The following is a 19,190-nucleotide window of genomic DNA, read 5'->3' as shown; positions in this document are numbered from 1 at the left end:
ATAACAAAGCAGTACGTACCATTATCATTGTAATAACAAGCCACAACGCGTCCACTGCTGAAATCCCAGTTTAGTTAGAGAGGTAAGGGTCCACAGAACAACATCCCAGCGAGCACTTTTAGTCCAGTGAAACAATAACGTTGTAATAAGGATGAATGTTTACATTTCATTTCTTCGGGAGAGTTATTGTTCGCGTCCGTTATGGAATAAATTATGCTCAAAAACAGCGTTTGGTGGTAAAAAAACAACACGGTGTTGTAGCATACAGTTTTACAAACAGAATGAGACCATCCACTGAAAAAAAAGTCTCAGATAAGCGGAATATAGTTTATTTGAATTTGGCGCTCTCTGCTGAGTGACGCACGCTGTGACGCAGCTATGATCTGTGCGGGGCGTAACTTAGCGATCTGCTTTTCCATATGAAAACTTTCTTTTTTTTCTTCAACATTTTTTATATATGTGTGTGTGTGTGTATTGTGTGGGGAATGTGGCCGTATCTGCATGATTATAATCTGTATGGACGGACATCAGCGTGTTTATTACCGACTCTATGACGGCTATCATTCAATGATTAGCTATTATTGATTATATGGCCCATCTGTATGGACGCACATCAGCGTGTGATTACTGACTGTATGACCATGTCTGCCAATATCAGTTTATGTCTGGCAATCAGAATATATACATACATACTATATACAAAGAATTTTTTATTACTCAAATAATTATTTTTGTATTTTTTAGTGCTCAAATAAATCATTTATATGATGTCTAAAATTCTGTCTATTATTTTATAATTGAAAAACTATGCAGGAATATGTATAATGACTAAAATAGTTTGTATAATTCTGCAATACATTTGGTGGTTATTTTTCCTCAAACAGGGGGGTGGGGGGACTATAAATAGTTTCAGAAAAAATATTGCAGGAATCAAATTTTTCATGGCATCTTCTTCAAATATGAAATATAAACTCATGAGACACGTGGCTTTCAATCCATTACTTTTCTGAATTGCTCCAGGACTTATTTCATGTATTTGTATATGAAATAAAAAAATATTCAGTGTGGAAAAATATTTTTCAAGGCATGTCAGTGTCTATAACTTTTTATTTTTTTAGCATTATCATCTCTGGATGATGGATAGTAAAGCACAGAGTGTCTTCTTTCCAAAGATACCTAATTTGTTTGTGTAGCACACTTTGTCAGGAACTGTTACCGTTTTAATTTAGGTAGGTTATTTTCACCTGTGAGGCCCAAAATGGGGGGCGAAGGTTAACAGGTTAACACCCATGCAGCCCTCTAGACAGTATTCTTCTCCTGACCCAGGATTGTTTTTTATCTGTCTTTCCACTACATTTAGAGTTTCCACTAAGCTTTAGCTCCCCAATTATTCCTAGTTCAACACCCAAGTTGTAGATAACCTCCTGCTTTATGCCGGGATTTCATGACCTAACATTACTCTGCCCCGTTTCTTCAAAACCACAGGTTAGAAGTGCCTTCAGAAGCGGCTTTCCTGACAACCGCCGCAGCCATATTTTAAAATAATTGGTTAGTGAGGTGACTTTTGTTGTTTTCTGCTAACTTTCAACAAAGGAGTCCTAAAGCACTGTTATAATGTCACGCTTAACAGTTTGTGACTCTTCCAGCAGTACTGAGCTACTGTCCTCAGTATCATTGGAAGTTAGTTTAATCTACAATGACTCATATTTCCAGCACTTTCGCACCCACCTCACCTGCTTCATTAATGTGTCCAGTCATGTGGGACTTTCTTCCTCCGTCTAAGTGTTTCTGTCAGGCCACACCCAGGCCAGGGTGACCCTGCTCGGTTTGATGCTGTCAGGCGAGGGAAGGGGAGCCGAGCAGATACCAAGTCCCCTTTTTTCCTGTCTCCTTTATCTCGTCTCAGTCGCCGAAGGGTGCAGCGCGTTACGCTCTTGATTGATGCCCATCTGGATGTATTGATTGATAGCTTGATCAAATTACGGCCTTCCATCCGGAGGTTGTCAGGACACTGGCCGTCAACGCTAATCCGTCACGCTGTGACTCCATCCATCGCATCGACTCGGGTCCAATCAGCGACCCCCTCCCGACAGCGATCCGAGCCCTTTTCACACTCCTCGCAAACCCATTTCCCCCCAGCTTGTCCACCTGAATTTGAAATTTATCAGCAGGCGGTGAGCGTTATCAGCCCTAAACCAGGACATCTGTTTTTCTCCGAGCTAAACAAGTGAGAATGGTTTGAACTGCGATAAATTGGGCCTGGTTATCTGTCGACCTGACCTCTGTCTGCTGAGCCGGGTTGCCGTTGGTGGCGAGTTCAAAGCCAAGTTAGCTTTTGAGCACACTAAAGTGACCAGACCCCATTTTACAAGCCAGTGGAGGTACAGTTTGTCTCAATTATTAGTCCAAGCTTTAATGTGATTCAGTAGTGGGGGGAAAATATATTTGTGATATATTTTACCTCATAAAACTATATCGATATTGTTACACCAATTTCTGCTTGGGTATTTTTGAGAAAAAGAGATTCAAGTCAATGAGATGATGAAATATGTTGTGGAAGTACTTTTCCTTACTGTTTCTATTTGGCCATAATACAAACTAAGGTAAGCATATAACTGGTTTGTCGAGTTGGCCGGCTGCTCAGAGAAACTGCAGTGTCTTTGACAATGCAATTGTAGCTTCTTTCTGAAGTGTCAGACACTGATTTGGAAGTGGACTATAGTACTGATAGACATAGAGAAATTTTAGCTCGAGCCACTGATGAAATAATATGCTTTGAAATGTTGGTAACACATTCTCACTAATTCTCACTAATAACTAGTTGTTTATTAGCATGCATATTACTAGCATATATGCTTTTTAGTACTTGTTAGGCACATATTAATGGCTTATTCTGCATGTCCGTATTTTAGATCCCTTTACCTACCCCATACGTAAACTTAACAACTACCTTGGTAGCTATTAATAAGGAGAGGCAAAAGTGGTAGTTAATAGTCAGCTAATAGTGAGAATTGGACCCCAAACTAAAGTGTAACCGAAACATATTGTGTTACCTGCAGACTTAATAGAAAATATAATGTGTTATATTTTCAAATGATTTGTAAATTACAGCGTAATCAATCAATCAATCAAAAAAAAATTGAAAGGAATAGTCACCAAAATACGAAGATTTTGTATTTCTTAACTAATTGCTCTGAACCCTTATGCTTTTCTTTCCTCAGTGTAACACTAAAATCTTATTTAACATTAAAATGAATCTGTTCTATACGCAAAGCCATGGTAACACCGTAGAAGAGGGAACACTTATTCACTACGACTTTTCCCTCAATAAATTCCTAATTTGCTGCTTATTAATAGTTAGTAAGGTAGTTGTTAAATTTCGGTATTGAATGGGATTAGAGATGTAGAATAAGGCGTTAATATGTGCTTAATTAGTACTAATAAATGGCTAATATTCTAGTAATATGCATGCTAATAAGCAACTAGTTCAGAGACCCTAAAATAAAGTGTTACCATAAAATAAAGTGTTCTCTTCCTTTGTATGCAGGGTAAGTCATCTACTGTTGTGTTTAATAAAAGAAAACATGTCATATGAGCTTGGAGCGGTAATTTAATGATTGCAATATTCAGTTTTTTTGGTTCAGGCATATAATCTCATTAGGCCAGATTTCACCACTGCTGTCAAAGCCCACTCATGTATGCCACCACTCACTACAGCCATATTTCCAACTGGTTCCTAGCGTGCACAAGCACATATTCATATGCCGGTTATTGCCAAGCATTATGTGATTCTTAGCAGGGACACTATGGGTAATGCAATGGGCGCTTTTTTTATCTCCGGCGCTCAAACGTCATGACTGAGCGGCTTTCGTTTGGAATATCGTGCTGAACCTCTGGGGTGATTTAATGTGCTGTAACATTTATTATGGCTTTATGAATGCGGCACTCCCATGGCGAGCCCAGCTGCCAGTGTTTATGAGACTGACCTCTCACTCAACGGCGGCAGCAGCCTCCATCAGCCCATGCCGCAACGGCGGTTGAGGAGGAATTAAAGAGTGTTGTGGCTGAGAGATTGGATCAGGAAGTGACACAGCCGCTAGGACGTTTAATCACACCCCTGCAGGGACTTATCTCAGGAGAGAGTGGGCGACTGGTGGTTCCTCTGCTGTAAGCGCTAGACATGAATGCAGAGTCTGCCGTCACTGGAGGGTCTGGGTCACACTGTGTGTTTTTCAGAATGTGCTTTCACAGCAATCTGCCTTTTTGCTACAGCTTTATTTTTCACATTTATGTCTCTATCCCAGCAAATTGTGTGGATGTTTATTTGGTCCAAGCACTTCTGGAGAACCGTGTAAGGGAGACTGGAGATAGTTGTCACACATTTTTCGCCAGGAAATATTTCTCAGCACAGGTTTATTATACAAAATCTTCAAAATTTCTGTGTTGGCACATACTGTATCTGATCTACAAAAAGCTGTCACCATTATGCAACCGTTATTGCCTACAGCTCATTAAATATGTTGACATTATTTTTGGGCCTTTTTGTCACAATGGAACCTACTGTACTACATAGTATAGATTTTAGATTTTATTAATAATAATAATAAAATAAAAAATACTATTACTAAAAATGGTAATAAATTGTATTAGTAAATGTTTATATTTAATGCATTTAAGATCATTCAACGAATTCAATACTTTAAATTATATATTTTAATTGCTTTCTTTTCATTTTACTACATTACTGTTTAGGATTGGAATCAGTAAAATTGATTGATTGATTGATTAACTGAATTTTATTCAGTAGGAATGTATTATATTGATCAAAAGTGACAGTAAAGACATTTCTATTGTAAAAAAAAAAAAAAGACAATTATATTTCAAATAAATGTTGTTCTTTTGAAATGTCTATTCAATCCTACAATGATGTATGAATGAATAATTCATGAATGAATCAATGCTCAATGATTCAATCAATCAGTCAGTCAGTCAATCAGTAGATGGATGGATGGATAGATGGATAGTAAATTGTAATGATATTTCACAATATTGCTATTTTGGCTTTATTTTTGATAAACTAAATGTAGCCTTGGTGAGCAGAAGAGACATGCTGTAATGTATGTGATAATTGTTCCCTTATTCAGAAGCTTCTCTGTTTCTTTTCTGTCTTTTTCTCTCCCTTTTACTCATTTCTGCAGGCTGCAGAGCAGTTAAGGAAGCTCGGAGAGGAACATTATAAGATGAAAAAAACTGCAGGTGATGGAGGGTTGGAGAACTAAAAGACGGTGACCTGTTGGCCACCTTCTGTGTCCAATGGCCAGATAATGAGAACATAAAACTGTGAGAAACAGATGGAGCTATAAGACGACTCATCTGTTTTAGTGCAAAGAGTTTAAAATTTGAACTAACTTCCTTTTGAAACACTTTTTTTGTCTTTTCATTAAAGTTAGAAGTTAAAATTGGCTCCCAAGTTTTTGTTCAGGGCCCTAAAGGCCAAACCATGTGAGCTGGTAATTGCTTAGTTGAGAGCCAAAATGATTTCTCAGAAAAGTTTGAAATGATTTGCTTGTATGCTTTAAAAAATGTTTAATAAAGTTCTTCCTTTTTGGCAAAAGAAACATTGAAAACAAAAATAACATGAGCTTCCATAAAATTAAAAAGTGTTGTTTTTTTATGTCCTTGGAAACTGCTGGAAAAAAAAGTAGAATTGATCTAGCAACCATACAGAATTCACAAACAACCAAGCATACTCTAGAAATTGCATAGTCACCCAAAACTCTCTAATAACTACCATGTAACTATTCAAAACACCAGAAACCATGTGTCAACATATTAGCAACTACTCAGAACATCCCAGAGACACTCATGAAACAACCCTAATAACTATAGAATCGGAATACCCTAGAAACCATTCACTATATCCTAGCACTTCCCTAGCAAGCCACCTTAAACACTGTATCAGCTGCCTAGCAACATCTTAGAAACCACCCTAACAATACCTTAACATCCACCTAAAAACACCCCATAAACCACACCAATAGCAACCTAGACACAGCCTAGCATCAACCTACAACTTACTTTAGCAAATGTCTAATAGCTCCCAGATAATACTGCCTAGAAACACAGCACCCTAGCAACCACCTAAAATGCCTTAGGACACATTAGCCACCACTTAAAAACCACAATGTAAATCACACAGCCATTTAAGAACCTAGAAAAGAACTAGGAAACACATACAGCCTAGAAACTGTCTAACATTTTCCAGGCAACTACACAAAACACCCTAGAAACCACTCTAGCCAGTGCCTACAGTAGCAACCATCCAGTACATTGTTGCAATGCCCTAGCAACAACAGAGAACACTGTATAAGCTGCCTAGAAACACACTTAATACTGCCCTACCAATCATTGAACAGACTGGCAACCATCTGACAACACCTTACAACATTTTAGATACCACCTAAAAGCACAGTATACTCCACATATACCTGTAACTTATATATAACAACCTAGACATGACCTATTAACCACTTTCACTTTCAACTGTCTAACAATTTTCTAACAAAAACTATGCAAAACACCCTAGATCCCACATATCAACACCTTAGCAACCAGTCAGAACATTTAACCAACTACAGTATCAGAATATTCTAGCAACCATCTAATCAACCATCCAGTACATCACAAATACCACAGAGAACACTGTAACAACTTCCTAGCAACACCCTAGAAACCACCCTAGCAACCACCTACTCTAAAGCCTTAGAACATCTTATCCACCATTTCAGTATACACCACCTTGCTTATACTGTAACAACCTAGAAATGACCTAGCAATTCCCTACAACTTAGCAACTGTCTAACAACTCTCAGGCCACACCAAAAACACATAGAAACCATATAACAACAATTTAGCGACAATCCAGAACATCCAAACAACTACACTACCAGAATATCCTAGCAACCATCTAGAAGCCATTCAGTACAACCAACACTGTATTAACTGCCTGCACACACCCTAGAAACCACCCTAACAGCCACAGAACAACCTAGAAACCATCTAAAACACTCTAAAAATACATGCCATGCCTAAAAGCCTAGAAATGACATAGCTACCACCTACAACATAGCAACTGCCAAACAACTCCTAGGCAACTACCAAAAACACCTTAGAAATCATATATAAACACCTTAGCAACAACCAAGAACATCTAAACAACTACACTACCAGAATATCCTAGCAACTGTCTACAAACACTAACAGCCATCCAATACAACTAAATAGAACACTGTATTAACTGCCTGCAAACACCCTATAAACCATCCTAACAACCACAAAACACCCTAGCAACCATCTAAAACCACCTAAAAGCACTAAAAAAATACATGCTGTGCCTAACAGCCTAGAAATGACCTAGCTACCACCTGCAACTTAACAACTGTCTAACAACTCCCAAGCAACTACACAAAACCCCCTAGAAATCATTTATCAACACCTTAGCAACCACTTTGAGCAGCCCAGAATCAAGATGACAAGTTTTGCACAGTCAAGCATTTCTTCTGAGAACGTAAAATCCAGTTAAATGTTTCTTTATTCATTACTAGCAGGAACTTTCTCCAGTACATACTGGCAATTTCCAGCTTGGCTTTCTGCAGCCGTTAAAACGGAAAGTGTAATTGACGGCCTCGGGGCAGCTCGCTTAATGAGGGAAATGTGTTCAGCGGATCAGTTTTCCTTTTCCTGCGCCGCACCTGCCGGGCCACAGTTCCTTTTACGCCAGCGCGCAAATGGCTGACATTGAGAGGCGAAACGTTTTTCTTGTCAAGCCAATTTACAGTGGCATAACAGAAGGTCTCTCTCCCACGCCAGGTGCTCCATCATTCTCTCTGTCAGTGATTCTCAGTGTACTTAAGAACGTGAGCGGGCCCAGTCTGTCTACGGCACCATCCATCTGTTCAGGTGTCTGTTGTCATAGAGAACGAGGGGTTGCGATTGTTCAGAGCAGATGCCGGGGACGGATGAGCTCTTCAACATGCTGCAGTGAAATCATGAATCATAAAGGAAACTAAATTTGGGTTCACTGTGCTTTTGTTGTCGTAACACTGGAAAGGAAGTTCACAGAAAATTGGCCCCTTCACGTTGGCTGCATTTACACTGCAAGGTCTAATGCACAAATCCCACATTCTGACATTATTTCCCCCCCATCTGTTTACGTTCACTTACATAGCCGTAACAGACTGTGATTACATTAATACCCAGTCAGAGCGTGCAACGATGCGCTGCCCAAATTGATCTGCTGTCCACTGGCCTCATGTAAATACTGGTGTGTGCTGTTTGGTTTAGACAAGTACTGCAGTTTTGTCATTCCTTTGGACCATAAATCGATCAGAGGTTTTTTTTTTATTTGGAACATGCATACAATGACTGATATATTATTTGAAAACAAAGAGCCCCATTAAAAAAAAATAATAATAATAAAAGGACTTTGGTAATTTTTTTGTTACATAGAAAATAAAAACAAAAAGTGAAGAAGTTTTGTTAAACTTATAAATATTTGAAAATTATGCAACATGCAAATACATGAAATACAAAAAAAAAGGAAGAAAATGAAGTAAATATCATAGCAGGCCCTCAAATCATCACATATTAAAACATCACATAATTTGACCATTTAAGTTTGGGCTTAAAAAGGTTTCTCATAAATTGTTGTTTGCAAGCAAATATTCATCACAAATATGAATTAAAATATTTAAATATAGCGGATAATGGTTTTCTAAAAATATATAATATATATATATATATATATATATATATATATATATATATATATATATATATATATATATATATATATATTTGTACTTATATATTTAATATACACAAACACTACAGATCAAAAGTTTGAAATTATTAAGATTTTTTAAGTTATTGAAAAGGGTAAGTTTTGCATTGATTTTGATTTAAAAAATGCAGTAAAAACAGTAATATTTGTGAAATATTATTATATTTTAATTTAATAAAAGACTATTATGATATATATATATATATATATATATATATATATATATATATATATATATATATATATATATATATATATATTTTTTTTTTTTTTATTCCTATGATGCAAAGCTGAATTTTCAATCTAAAATGTTCATTCTGGAAATTAACCCTCTGGGGTCCAAGGGGGTTTTTAGGGCCCTGGAGAAGTTTTGACATGCCCTGACATTTGTGCTTTTTTCAGTTGCTTATAAACATATTCAGGTCAGGTCAGTCAATCACAATGTATTGTGGGATACAGTTATCAGTGTAATGTGCTTTGTTATATACCGCAAGCATACAGAAAATCTGCATAATATGCAAACTATACATACCTAATACTGCAGAACAAGATTTTTTCATGTTTTTTTTGTTGTTGTTGTTTTGGCTATCCAGACAAAACCTATTTCTGCCATGGAGTGGCCACACCCACTGCTAAAACTCATTATGAAACCCCACTCAAAATAAGCCATCAAATAAGTTGGCTCTGATATCGTCACATCACATCATGAAGCATTTTTCTTTCAGTGAGGACAGAAAATGACTGAATGCCAGAAACATCTGGCAAAGACTCAGAATCAGACAGACTTTCATTTGCATAGTTTTTTTTATGCTACGGTTTTATCTTTTTTACCTTTTTTTTTTTTTGTTCTCCGAGTGCTCAAATGTTTTCAAAGGCTGTACACTTTGAAGAAAAAAGTTCATACGGCTGCTTCTGGAAAAACAACTTTTGTCATCTGTCATTTTTGTTCCCGCACAGTTTCAATCTCTTCACATTTCATAAAACTTGTGAACAAGCTGCAACTTCTGTACATGAAAAATCCACACAGAATAAGCAACAACAGCTCGCTTGCTGTCCCGCGAAGGTCATTTTTCCTTGACTTTAAGATTGGGTCCTTGTGCTGTCATCCGTTAACTGAGCATTCCCTCCCTTGAGCTATATCACTCCTGCCTTACTGTCTTTTCCAGGCTCCCAATCCTGAGCTTCTTCAAACGCTTCTTACATTAAAAAAACACTCCTGGTTGGCTGCACGCCCGAGTTTGCCAATTGATATTGTTCGATCACTCTGATTGTCATAAGAGCCAGTTGTTGCCAGCCACCCACTCTGAAGTTTGCGTCAAACTCCTCGCACATATCACGGCAACAACCCCTTGAGGCTGTTCATTTATCTTCAGCACGGTTTATAGGTCGTGAATGCCATTACCAGCCGGGCCTGTCTGAAATCCATAAGGAGATACGTGTTTATTAAAAAGATGTCTTTGTAATCAATAGCGGTTTTTCCCTTTCGATGGAGAGCTGCTGTACATTATCTCACCAGTGAGTGACATTGATAATAGTGGATCAATTTTGTTTTTAGGAGGCTATTTAAACAATCTATAATATCGCAGGAGGGCTAATGCATCTTAGTCAGGCTGCTCGCCTTTGACGTCAAGTCAGTTACTTTTGCTGAGGGGTTTGAAATGATATTGACAATGGCTGTCAAATGTTTATTGAAGATGAATTGATGTCAGAATAATGGAGGATGTCTGCGATATCAGATATGGGTGCTGTTGCATCCGAACTTTATACAAGCACTTTTTAGTCAGTTTGAAATCAAAATTAAGCCTATTTACTCTCTCATTACTCTTCCTTTCAGGGGCGTCATGCATTAATTATGAAACTTTGATTGTTTTCAATGTAGTGTAATAAATACCTTGCCTTATAGGCCTGATTATATACTTCTAAATTATGAACGTAAGTTCAGATGTTAATTATATTTCCTTACACTGTTTAAACACTGTCAACGTTAACATTTTGCATGGATTATGTGGTGTGCATATTTTGTAGCTTCTATCGGCAAGCTCCATAATTCACGTACATTGTATGTTTCATTCAAGATGAAGTTCTTCAAAATGTGACGTGTACAGCACTGATAATATTTGACCTATACGGTGCCCCTAAAGGCACATAGTGATGGAAAAAATATATTTCCATGTTTTTGCATTTTCTCACAAAAGTATTTTATTGAGAAACTTTGCATTTATTTGCAAAACATCTGCTTTTCCTGCAAAAATGTTTTTTCCCTGAAAAACTTTGCGTTTTCTCAAAATACATTTGCATTTTCACACATAAATACTGCATTCCCCCTAAAATATTTGAATTCCCTCGCAAAAGTATTGCATTCCCCTGAGAAACTTTGCGTTTGCTTGTAAAACATGTCTTTTCTTGCAAAAGTGTTGCGTTCCCCCAAGAAATTTTGCATTTGCTGACAGATCAATTGACTTAAAAGTATTACATTGCGTTTGCTTGCAAAACATTTACCTTTTCTCGCAAAAGTATTGCATTCTTGAGAGCATGATAGCAAGATGGCGCCGCTGATGGCAGCTATTGTGCGTTGTTCTCCAGTGTTTGTACTGTTTTTTGTTTTTCAAATAAGATCAGTTTTACCAGGGATGACCTGCTGAACATTCGGCAGAACACACCACAAAATTATTTACCGGATTTTGATTTTTCGGACATTGTAGTTGGCGGAGCCGTAGCTTTGGTCAAACGCTACAGGAGGCGCAGGTGGGGGAAGCGAGCCGGCGTGCTTGTGAAGCTTCGTCAGCGTGGATTTCGAACGGCGTTGCCTAGCATCCATCTGGCGAATCGCCGCTCTCTACCCAACAAAACCGAGAGTGAGCAACAACACCCGGACTCTGTTTTAATCATTCTCGGGGACTTTAATAAAGCAAATTTTCCCCTTGAACTGCCAAAATACAGACAGCACATCACATGTCCCACCAGAGACAGTAATATATTGGATCACTGTTACACAATAATAAAGGATGCATATCACTCTGTCCCATGAGCAGCTTTAGGACTCTCTGATCACGGTGTTGTTCATCTTATTCCAACCTACAGGCAGAAACTTAAATCTGCAAAGCCGGTGTTAAGAACTGTTAAAAGATGGACTAATGAAACAGAGCAGGACTTACAGGCCTGTTTCTCTCTCACCGATTGGACTGTTTTTGAAGCTGCTGCCATCGATCTGGACGAGCTCACAGAGACTGTAACATCTTATATCAGTTTCTGTGAGGATATGTGCATTCCTAGCAGGACTCATCTAATCTACAACAAAGACAAACCATGGTTCACTGCAAAACTCTTCACACAGATCTTCAACAGCTCACTGGAGCTGTGTGAAGTCCCCTCATACTTCAAACTCCACCATCATCCTCGTCCCAAAGGAACCCAAAATTACTGGACTTAATGACTACAGACCTGTGGCTCTAACGTCTGTAGCCATGAAATCATTTGAAAGACTGGTTTTGGCTTATCTGAAGGACATCACTGGACCCTCACTGGACCCCCTGCAGTTTGCCTACAGAGCAAACAGGTCTGTGGATGATGCAGTCAATATGGGACTGCACTTCATCCTGCAGCATCTGGACAGACCAGGGACTTATGTGAGGATCCTGTTTGTGGACTTCAGCTCTGCTTTTAACACCATCATCACGGTAACCCTTCAGAATAAACTAACCCAGCTCTCCGTCCCCACCTCTGTCTGTCAGTGGATCAACAGCTTCCTGACAGGCAGACAGACAGCAGTTAGTAAAGCTTGGTAAATTCACATCCAGCACTCGTACCATCAGAACTGGAGCTCCTCAGGGCTGCGTACTCTCCCCACTTCTCTTCTCCCTCTACACCAACGACTGCACATCTAAAGACCCCTCTGTCAAGCTATCCAGGATGGTGACGAGTCTGCTTACAGACAGGAGGTTAAGGAGCTGGCTGTCTGGTGCAGTCTTAACAACCTGGAGCTTAATACGCTCAAAACTGTGGAGATGATCATGGACTTCAGGAGAAACCCCCCTGCTCTCCCCCCACTCACCATCAAACAGCACTGTGACTGTAGTGGAGTCATTCAGATTCCTGGGCACCACCATCTCTCAGGACCTGAAGTGGGATATTTACATAGACTCCATTGTCAGAAAGGCCCAGCAGAGGTTGTACTTGCTTTGCCAGCTGAGGAAGTTCAATCTGCCACAGGAGCTGCTGAAAACAGTTCTACTCCGCCATCATTGAATCCATCCTCTGCACCTCAATAACTGTCTGGTTCAGCTCAGCTACCAAATCTGACCTCAGAAGACTACGGAGGGTAGTCCGGACTGCTGAGCGAATCATTGGTACAACCCTCCCCACTCTCCAAGAACTGTACTTATCCAGAGTGAGCGAAAGGTCTGGTAAAATCACTCTGGACCCCTCACATCAGCACACTCCCTCTTTGAACTGTTACCGTCTGGTCAACGCTACAGAGCTCTGAGCACCAGAACGACCAGACATAGGAACAGTTTCTTCCCTCAGTCAATCCATCTCATGAACACTCAACAATAAACATGGAACACACAGCTATAATACATTATCCATTCACCACACTAACTTATTTTGTTTTTATTTTTCTCATTTCTAATTTGCACATACTTGATCTGTACATACATAGTTGTCTATATTATATATTGTGTTTTTGCTGCTTCATACATTCCCTATTTGGATTTGTATATATTATTTTATTATCTTTGTCCTGTCCTGTCGCTGTCTTTCTGTTGCACTGTGGAGCTTCTGTCACTACAACAAATTGTATGTGTAAACATACTTGGCCAATAAAGCTGATTCTGATTCTGAAACTTTGCATTCGCTCGCAAAAAGTATTATGTTTCCCCAAGAAACATTGTATTCGCTTACAGAACATTTGTGTTCTCTTGCAAAAGTATTGCCTTCCTGCGAGAAACTTTGCATTTACTTGCAACTTGCAAATCATTCAGTTTTTCTCACGTTATTGTGTTCCCCCTAGAAACACATTCACTCACAAAACATTTGTCTTTTCTTGCAAAAATATTGCTTTCCCCTGAGTAACTTTGCATTTGCTTACAGAACAATTGCCTTTTCTTGCAAAACTATCGTGTTCCCCAGAAAAACTTTGCATTCGCTCAAAGAACATTTGCATTCTCTTGCAAAAAAATATTTATTTTCTCAAAGAAACCTTGTGTTTTCTTGCATTATTTTGTTCGCCTAGAAATTTTGCATACAAGGTAATGCAAAATGTAACAAACATTTGGGGAATGAACACAAAAGCTTTCAAATATAATTTTTCCTCCCATCACCATGGACGTGGAATAATCATGATCTCAAACTTATTTTTAAAAGTTTTTTGCATCATCATACTTTATCTCTCACAATCCAGTCAAGTCAAAATGGAAGCAAAGTGTTCTGCAGATGCTGCTTCATGCTGACTTCAAATGTGTGGTCAGCAAAAATTAATAAGATAACAAATGTGGCTATTCCTCAAGGGTCTAAAAATGATATTAACATTTCTGTTAATAGATGTATTTTCTGGCCATGTCTTAAGAATTTTTTTGCAGGCAAACATTCGAACCCATTTCATTCAAACAGTTATCTTACAACTCAACAAATGTAAACACACACAATGCCAAATGCACTTTCACGCTTATCAGCTGGATACAATCTGGTATTCATACAAACACTGTCATGATTTTTGCTTCCTGGCATTTGGACTTTGCTAAACTCATACAAAATTTCCATTCCATGGAGGACTGTGTGCTCAATTTCAATTATGAAATTGCTAAGTCTTTCTCCTTGGGTATGTGTCAGGAATGTATCATGTCAGTAGAAACTCTTGTCTCATAACACGTCCACTTGACCATAATCAGCCATTCTAGGAACATCTGTCTAAAGTTGATGGAATGTTGGCAAGCAATTTCAAGTGGCATTTCAGGATTGCAGAACAGGGAGATCACCAACATGCGTGATCCTCATCCCAACGAGATTCCCTGGAAGACAATCATTTCTCAGTGAAATGAGTGAAGCATACAATCTGCACCAGTTATCCTATATGGTTGGATGGGCAATGAGCAGCATACCATGTGAGAACACGACTTGTCATGCTGTTCTTCTCATCACAAAATGCAACTGAAATCACACAATAATGGATTCTGGAGTGAAACTGCATGCTAGCTAACAAGATTCTGGTGCTGCTTATTATTCCCAGAGATTTAGGGTTGGGAATCTTCTGAAGTGCCTCTAGTTTTTTAGATCCTGTTGTCCTTGAAAAGACTGTAGTTTGGTGAACAGATGCTTGAGTATTTGTTGACTCCTACTGTGTGTGTGTGCGTCTACCTGTGCACACCTGCTGTAAATGAGGCAAGAAATTGAACGCTTCCCTTGGCAGAACAGTGTTGCCATCCTCCCCCTCCACACCTCCTCTTCCTCATCTCTTCACTTCAGTGCCCCAGCCTGTATTGGTTACACTGTAAATGTTGCCCATATTCATCACAAAGCAAAGGAAAGCCAAGAGGACATGCTGTGGAGCGTCTAATTGAGAACGAAAGGCTCGAAAGCCGCATCCTTGAAAAGAAAATGGAGGAAAATTCCATCAAATTCAATCGGTTGAATTGAAGTTATGAAAGTTTGAGAATATCTTTTAACTTATGTTACTGTTCCCATGTCATTAAGCTGACTGCACAAGTATGATTTTGGCATGCTGAGTATGACATTCACTCAGTTGTCAGTTGTGTTTTCAATGAACCTTTACCTCCAATGAAGTTCTGACAGTGTCAGGAAAAAAACATTGGACAGCTTTAGAAATGTAAAAAAAAGAAAGAAAAAAATCTTTAAGAACATTTAAACATATGACCTATATTTTACTATTATAGAGGTATTTTTGTGTGAAACTTGTGATACAGTGAGTTAATGTACCCCCCCCCGGAAATTACTAAGTAATGAAGTAATGATAAAATAATAGCATAATTTGATTTAATTTTAACATTATAAAGTTCAGGCTTGATTGGAGTGCTTTGAACCGAAGTGTATACATCACCAGAATAATCTATGAACATAAAAATATAATATAATAAAAAGGCGTTTGTCAGTAGTACTTTAATACTTTCAGCAAGCATGCCTTAAAGACTTTCACGTTGTTAGAAACGTTTTCCATTCATAATAAATGCTTTAAATAAAATAATCTTTCTATTCATCAAAACACCCTGAAAATAAAAATAATTTCAGATAGAAAACCGATGTTTTAAATTACAATAATATTTCATAATATTACTGTTTTTGCTGTTTTTAACAAATAAATGCATCCTTGGTGAACATAGGAGACTCTGAACCTTTTGAAAGGTATTGTATTTAATTATTTTATTTTATACATAATTTATTAAACCCTTTTCGCAACTCATATAATAGAATAAGACATTTTGAAGGGTGTTTTCCTCACAAATCTTCACATGCTGATAGTCAAAAATCTGTGTGTGTGTGTGTCTTTTCCCAACAAATCTGAGGACAGTGATTTGATGAGGGCTGGGACATGTTCTGCTGAAGGCCTATGAAAAACAGCTCTGGCTCAGCGCCCTTCAAAGATTAGAGCTTGTTTTTTCTCCTTTTTTTTTTTTTTACTTGCACACTGTGCAGTTTGTCCATCTGTTGTCTGTTCTTTGTCTTATTCCAGCACTCAATCCTGTTTATCTAAAGTAAGGTGATATCACCCGCTTAAGCGGAGTGGGAATGTTCCAAAAGCTTTTACCATAAAATTCACCTGTCACGGGTGTTGTGTGCTGCTTTATTGACTCTACGGTTTACAAGCCCAGAGACTTCATATAGCAAATTAATTGTCTTCCAGAAGATAAATAGCGCAAAAGGTTTCTCCTCGTCCTTTATTAGCCTCACTGCACCATGCGAAGGGCCTTTTATGTAAAACGAAGACTCCACCAACCCCATTATGCCCTTGTTTGTGGTATTAAATGATGTTTTATTAACAAAGTTCGGGAGGAGCACGTCAGATACTTAGCCTAATTAAACACAAGTGGTACGTAATCAAGTCAATCAACTCACGGACATAAATACAGCTGACATACCTCCACTCATTTGACGGTCTATCAGCATCCCTCCACCACCCCTTCTCCACCAATATCACTAAGTTCTCACCATACCACGGGGGGATACTCTGGGTTCGGGCCATTCCCGAGCTCAGAGCCCTTCCCCAGGACAGCACGCCAACTACGTATTACCATACTCGCCAAATACGCATTACGTAACTCGTGCTAAATACATGCAAGTGTGAACTCGTGGAAATATGTTTTGTGCAAGTGCAACTAAGGTTATGCTCGCACCTCACATGCATGAAAGCTAATCATTCCTCTTTTTCCGTTTGGTCAGTACAATTATGTCATAAACAAAAATAGCTATATTCACCAAACACCACACACATTGATTTTGTATGGATCAACCATCTGTTGATGGTGGAAACGCTGAGATGGCAGTATGGGTTGGTCCTTCACAAGCCGGATTCGTAACGTGACTATGGATTATCGTAGAGCGCTGCACTTTTCCCCTCATTGTTGTATAAATAGCTCGTTAAGATTGAACCTGTTTGCCTATATTAATTAAACACAGATTTTTCTTGTGTTGACCTTGTGTTGACTGTGCAAATGCCGCGTGTGATACATTATGCATAACCCTCGGGACTGGGTTGGACATTTTCCCCTTTAAAAATAATAGTTAGATTTTTCTGAAATCATATTTGAGGGAGTGAGCACATGGTTCTCTTAAAGTCAACATGGTTACACTTATAATAAATCAATAAAAACATTCATAAATCTCTGCTAACAAATATTTTTTATTTTTTTCACTGACAAAATACAAAAATTGTACAATCAAAGTTGTGAATAAAACAAAGATGATTGCAGTATGTTTTACTAGAAATTACTGGTAACGCTTTAGATTACAGCCCGCAACATACCGCGTAATTAAACAGAATTTAAAGCGTACTTATTTGTAACTATAGAGTACCTCCACAGTACCTACTCATAGGTATAAGGGAACAATATGCAACGTTTGGGGAATAAGTGGGTAATAACCTGCGGAATTATAAAGCATTTATACTGTAAGTATTTTATAACTAAAGGGTACCTATTCTGAAATTACGTACATGTAGAGACCGCGATTTTCCGCGTCAGAATAACTTAAAGCTGAACGTACATGTAGGTAAACGGAAACAATTGGGGGATAAGGGGGTAATGACTTGGAAAATTAAAAGTATTTATACTGTTTCATGAGCAAGGTTTAACTAATCTAGGATTACGTGGTATTTATATCCTACTGTGTTTGATTTAGAACAATTTGCCTTATTGTAATAACACAAAATATGTGATGCAACATTTTTACACTACGTACTGGGTAGCCTACTTATTGTATTACTACAACATACATATCTTACATGACATTGATACAAATAGTAAACTGTATACTATAGCCTAGTATAATTTAGTAATTACAGTGAAATAAAAAAAAACACCATAGACTTAAAATTTTACCAGTTTACTAAAGAATATAAGCTATATTATTTACTAGTGTTATTTATGTGGGGTCATGGAGATTACTGAACTCAGCTGCAAGTATGGGGTAATTATGTGATGAGCTTCTGATATGATTTGGTTTAGAAATTCCCATATGCAAATTGACCTGATGATAGAGTATTGCTCATGGTCATCTCAGCAGCGAGTCAGGTTACCAGCACTGTACTGTCGAGGTGCAATACAGTGGAAAAGTAGATGACCTGTTTCCAGCTCCTCCCAGGATAAATAACGGTATAATAAACATGTATAATTACTGTATAGGTGATGTTTTTTGATCGCTGGAGTGCTGTTGGTGCACTTTGGGCTTCCGTGTGTGGGTTGAGGCAAGTAGAATAAAATGTACTACAACCTTTTTCTTAACTACTGTGCAAACATACACCCTTGTTATGTGTAGTTACTGCGTAAGTGTAACATCTGTGGGCTGTAATAAAAATATATTTTTTATTATTTAACAATTTTAACAGACCTTTTCCAAGAACAGAATGCAGAAAAAAAAAATATTTGCAACCACTTATACAAAATACAAAGAACTGTAAAACACAATCATGTTCTACATTTATTTTTAATAGGCATATTGGCAATTTTTCCTTTTAGCTGTGGGCAGGAGTCGAAAACATTTCTGGAGATCTTTTGCATATGCTTGCAAAGTTGTCCCTGCAGTATATGAGGGAGCAGAAAAGTCCTCCCCTCTGATGCAGTTTTCACCTGCGATCACAATTAGAGAAAAATACATTGCAAACAAATTAAAAATAAAACGG

General features: G+C 38.1%; 1 protein-coding gene across 1 annotated transcript in view; it reads left to right on the top strand.

The window, feature by feature from the left end:
- The window catches only part of galt (galactose-1-phosphate uridylyltransferase), a 104,385-nt gene extending 98,736 nt beyond the window's left edge, over positions 1-5,649 (top strand). The window contains exon 11 of the mRNA XM_079410493.1: positions 5,199-5,649. Within this exon, the coding sequence (XP_079266619.1) occupies positions 5,199-5,279 (81 nt within the window). The 3' untranslated portion in view covers positions 5,280-5,649. The remainder of the gene's footprint in view (positions 1-5,198) is intronic.
- The last annotated feature ends 13,541 nt before the right edge of the window (positions 5,650-19,190 follow it).

This window comes from Barbus barbus (assembly GCF_936440315.1).
Source record: "Barbus barbus genome assembly, chromosome: 47".
Lineage (NCBI taxonomy): Eukaryota > Metazoa > Chordata > Actinopteri > Cypriniformes > Cyprinidae > Barbus > Barbus barbus.
This window is presented reverse-complemented; position numbering and strand designations above follow the sequence as displayed.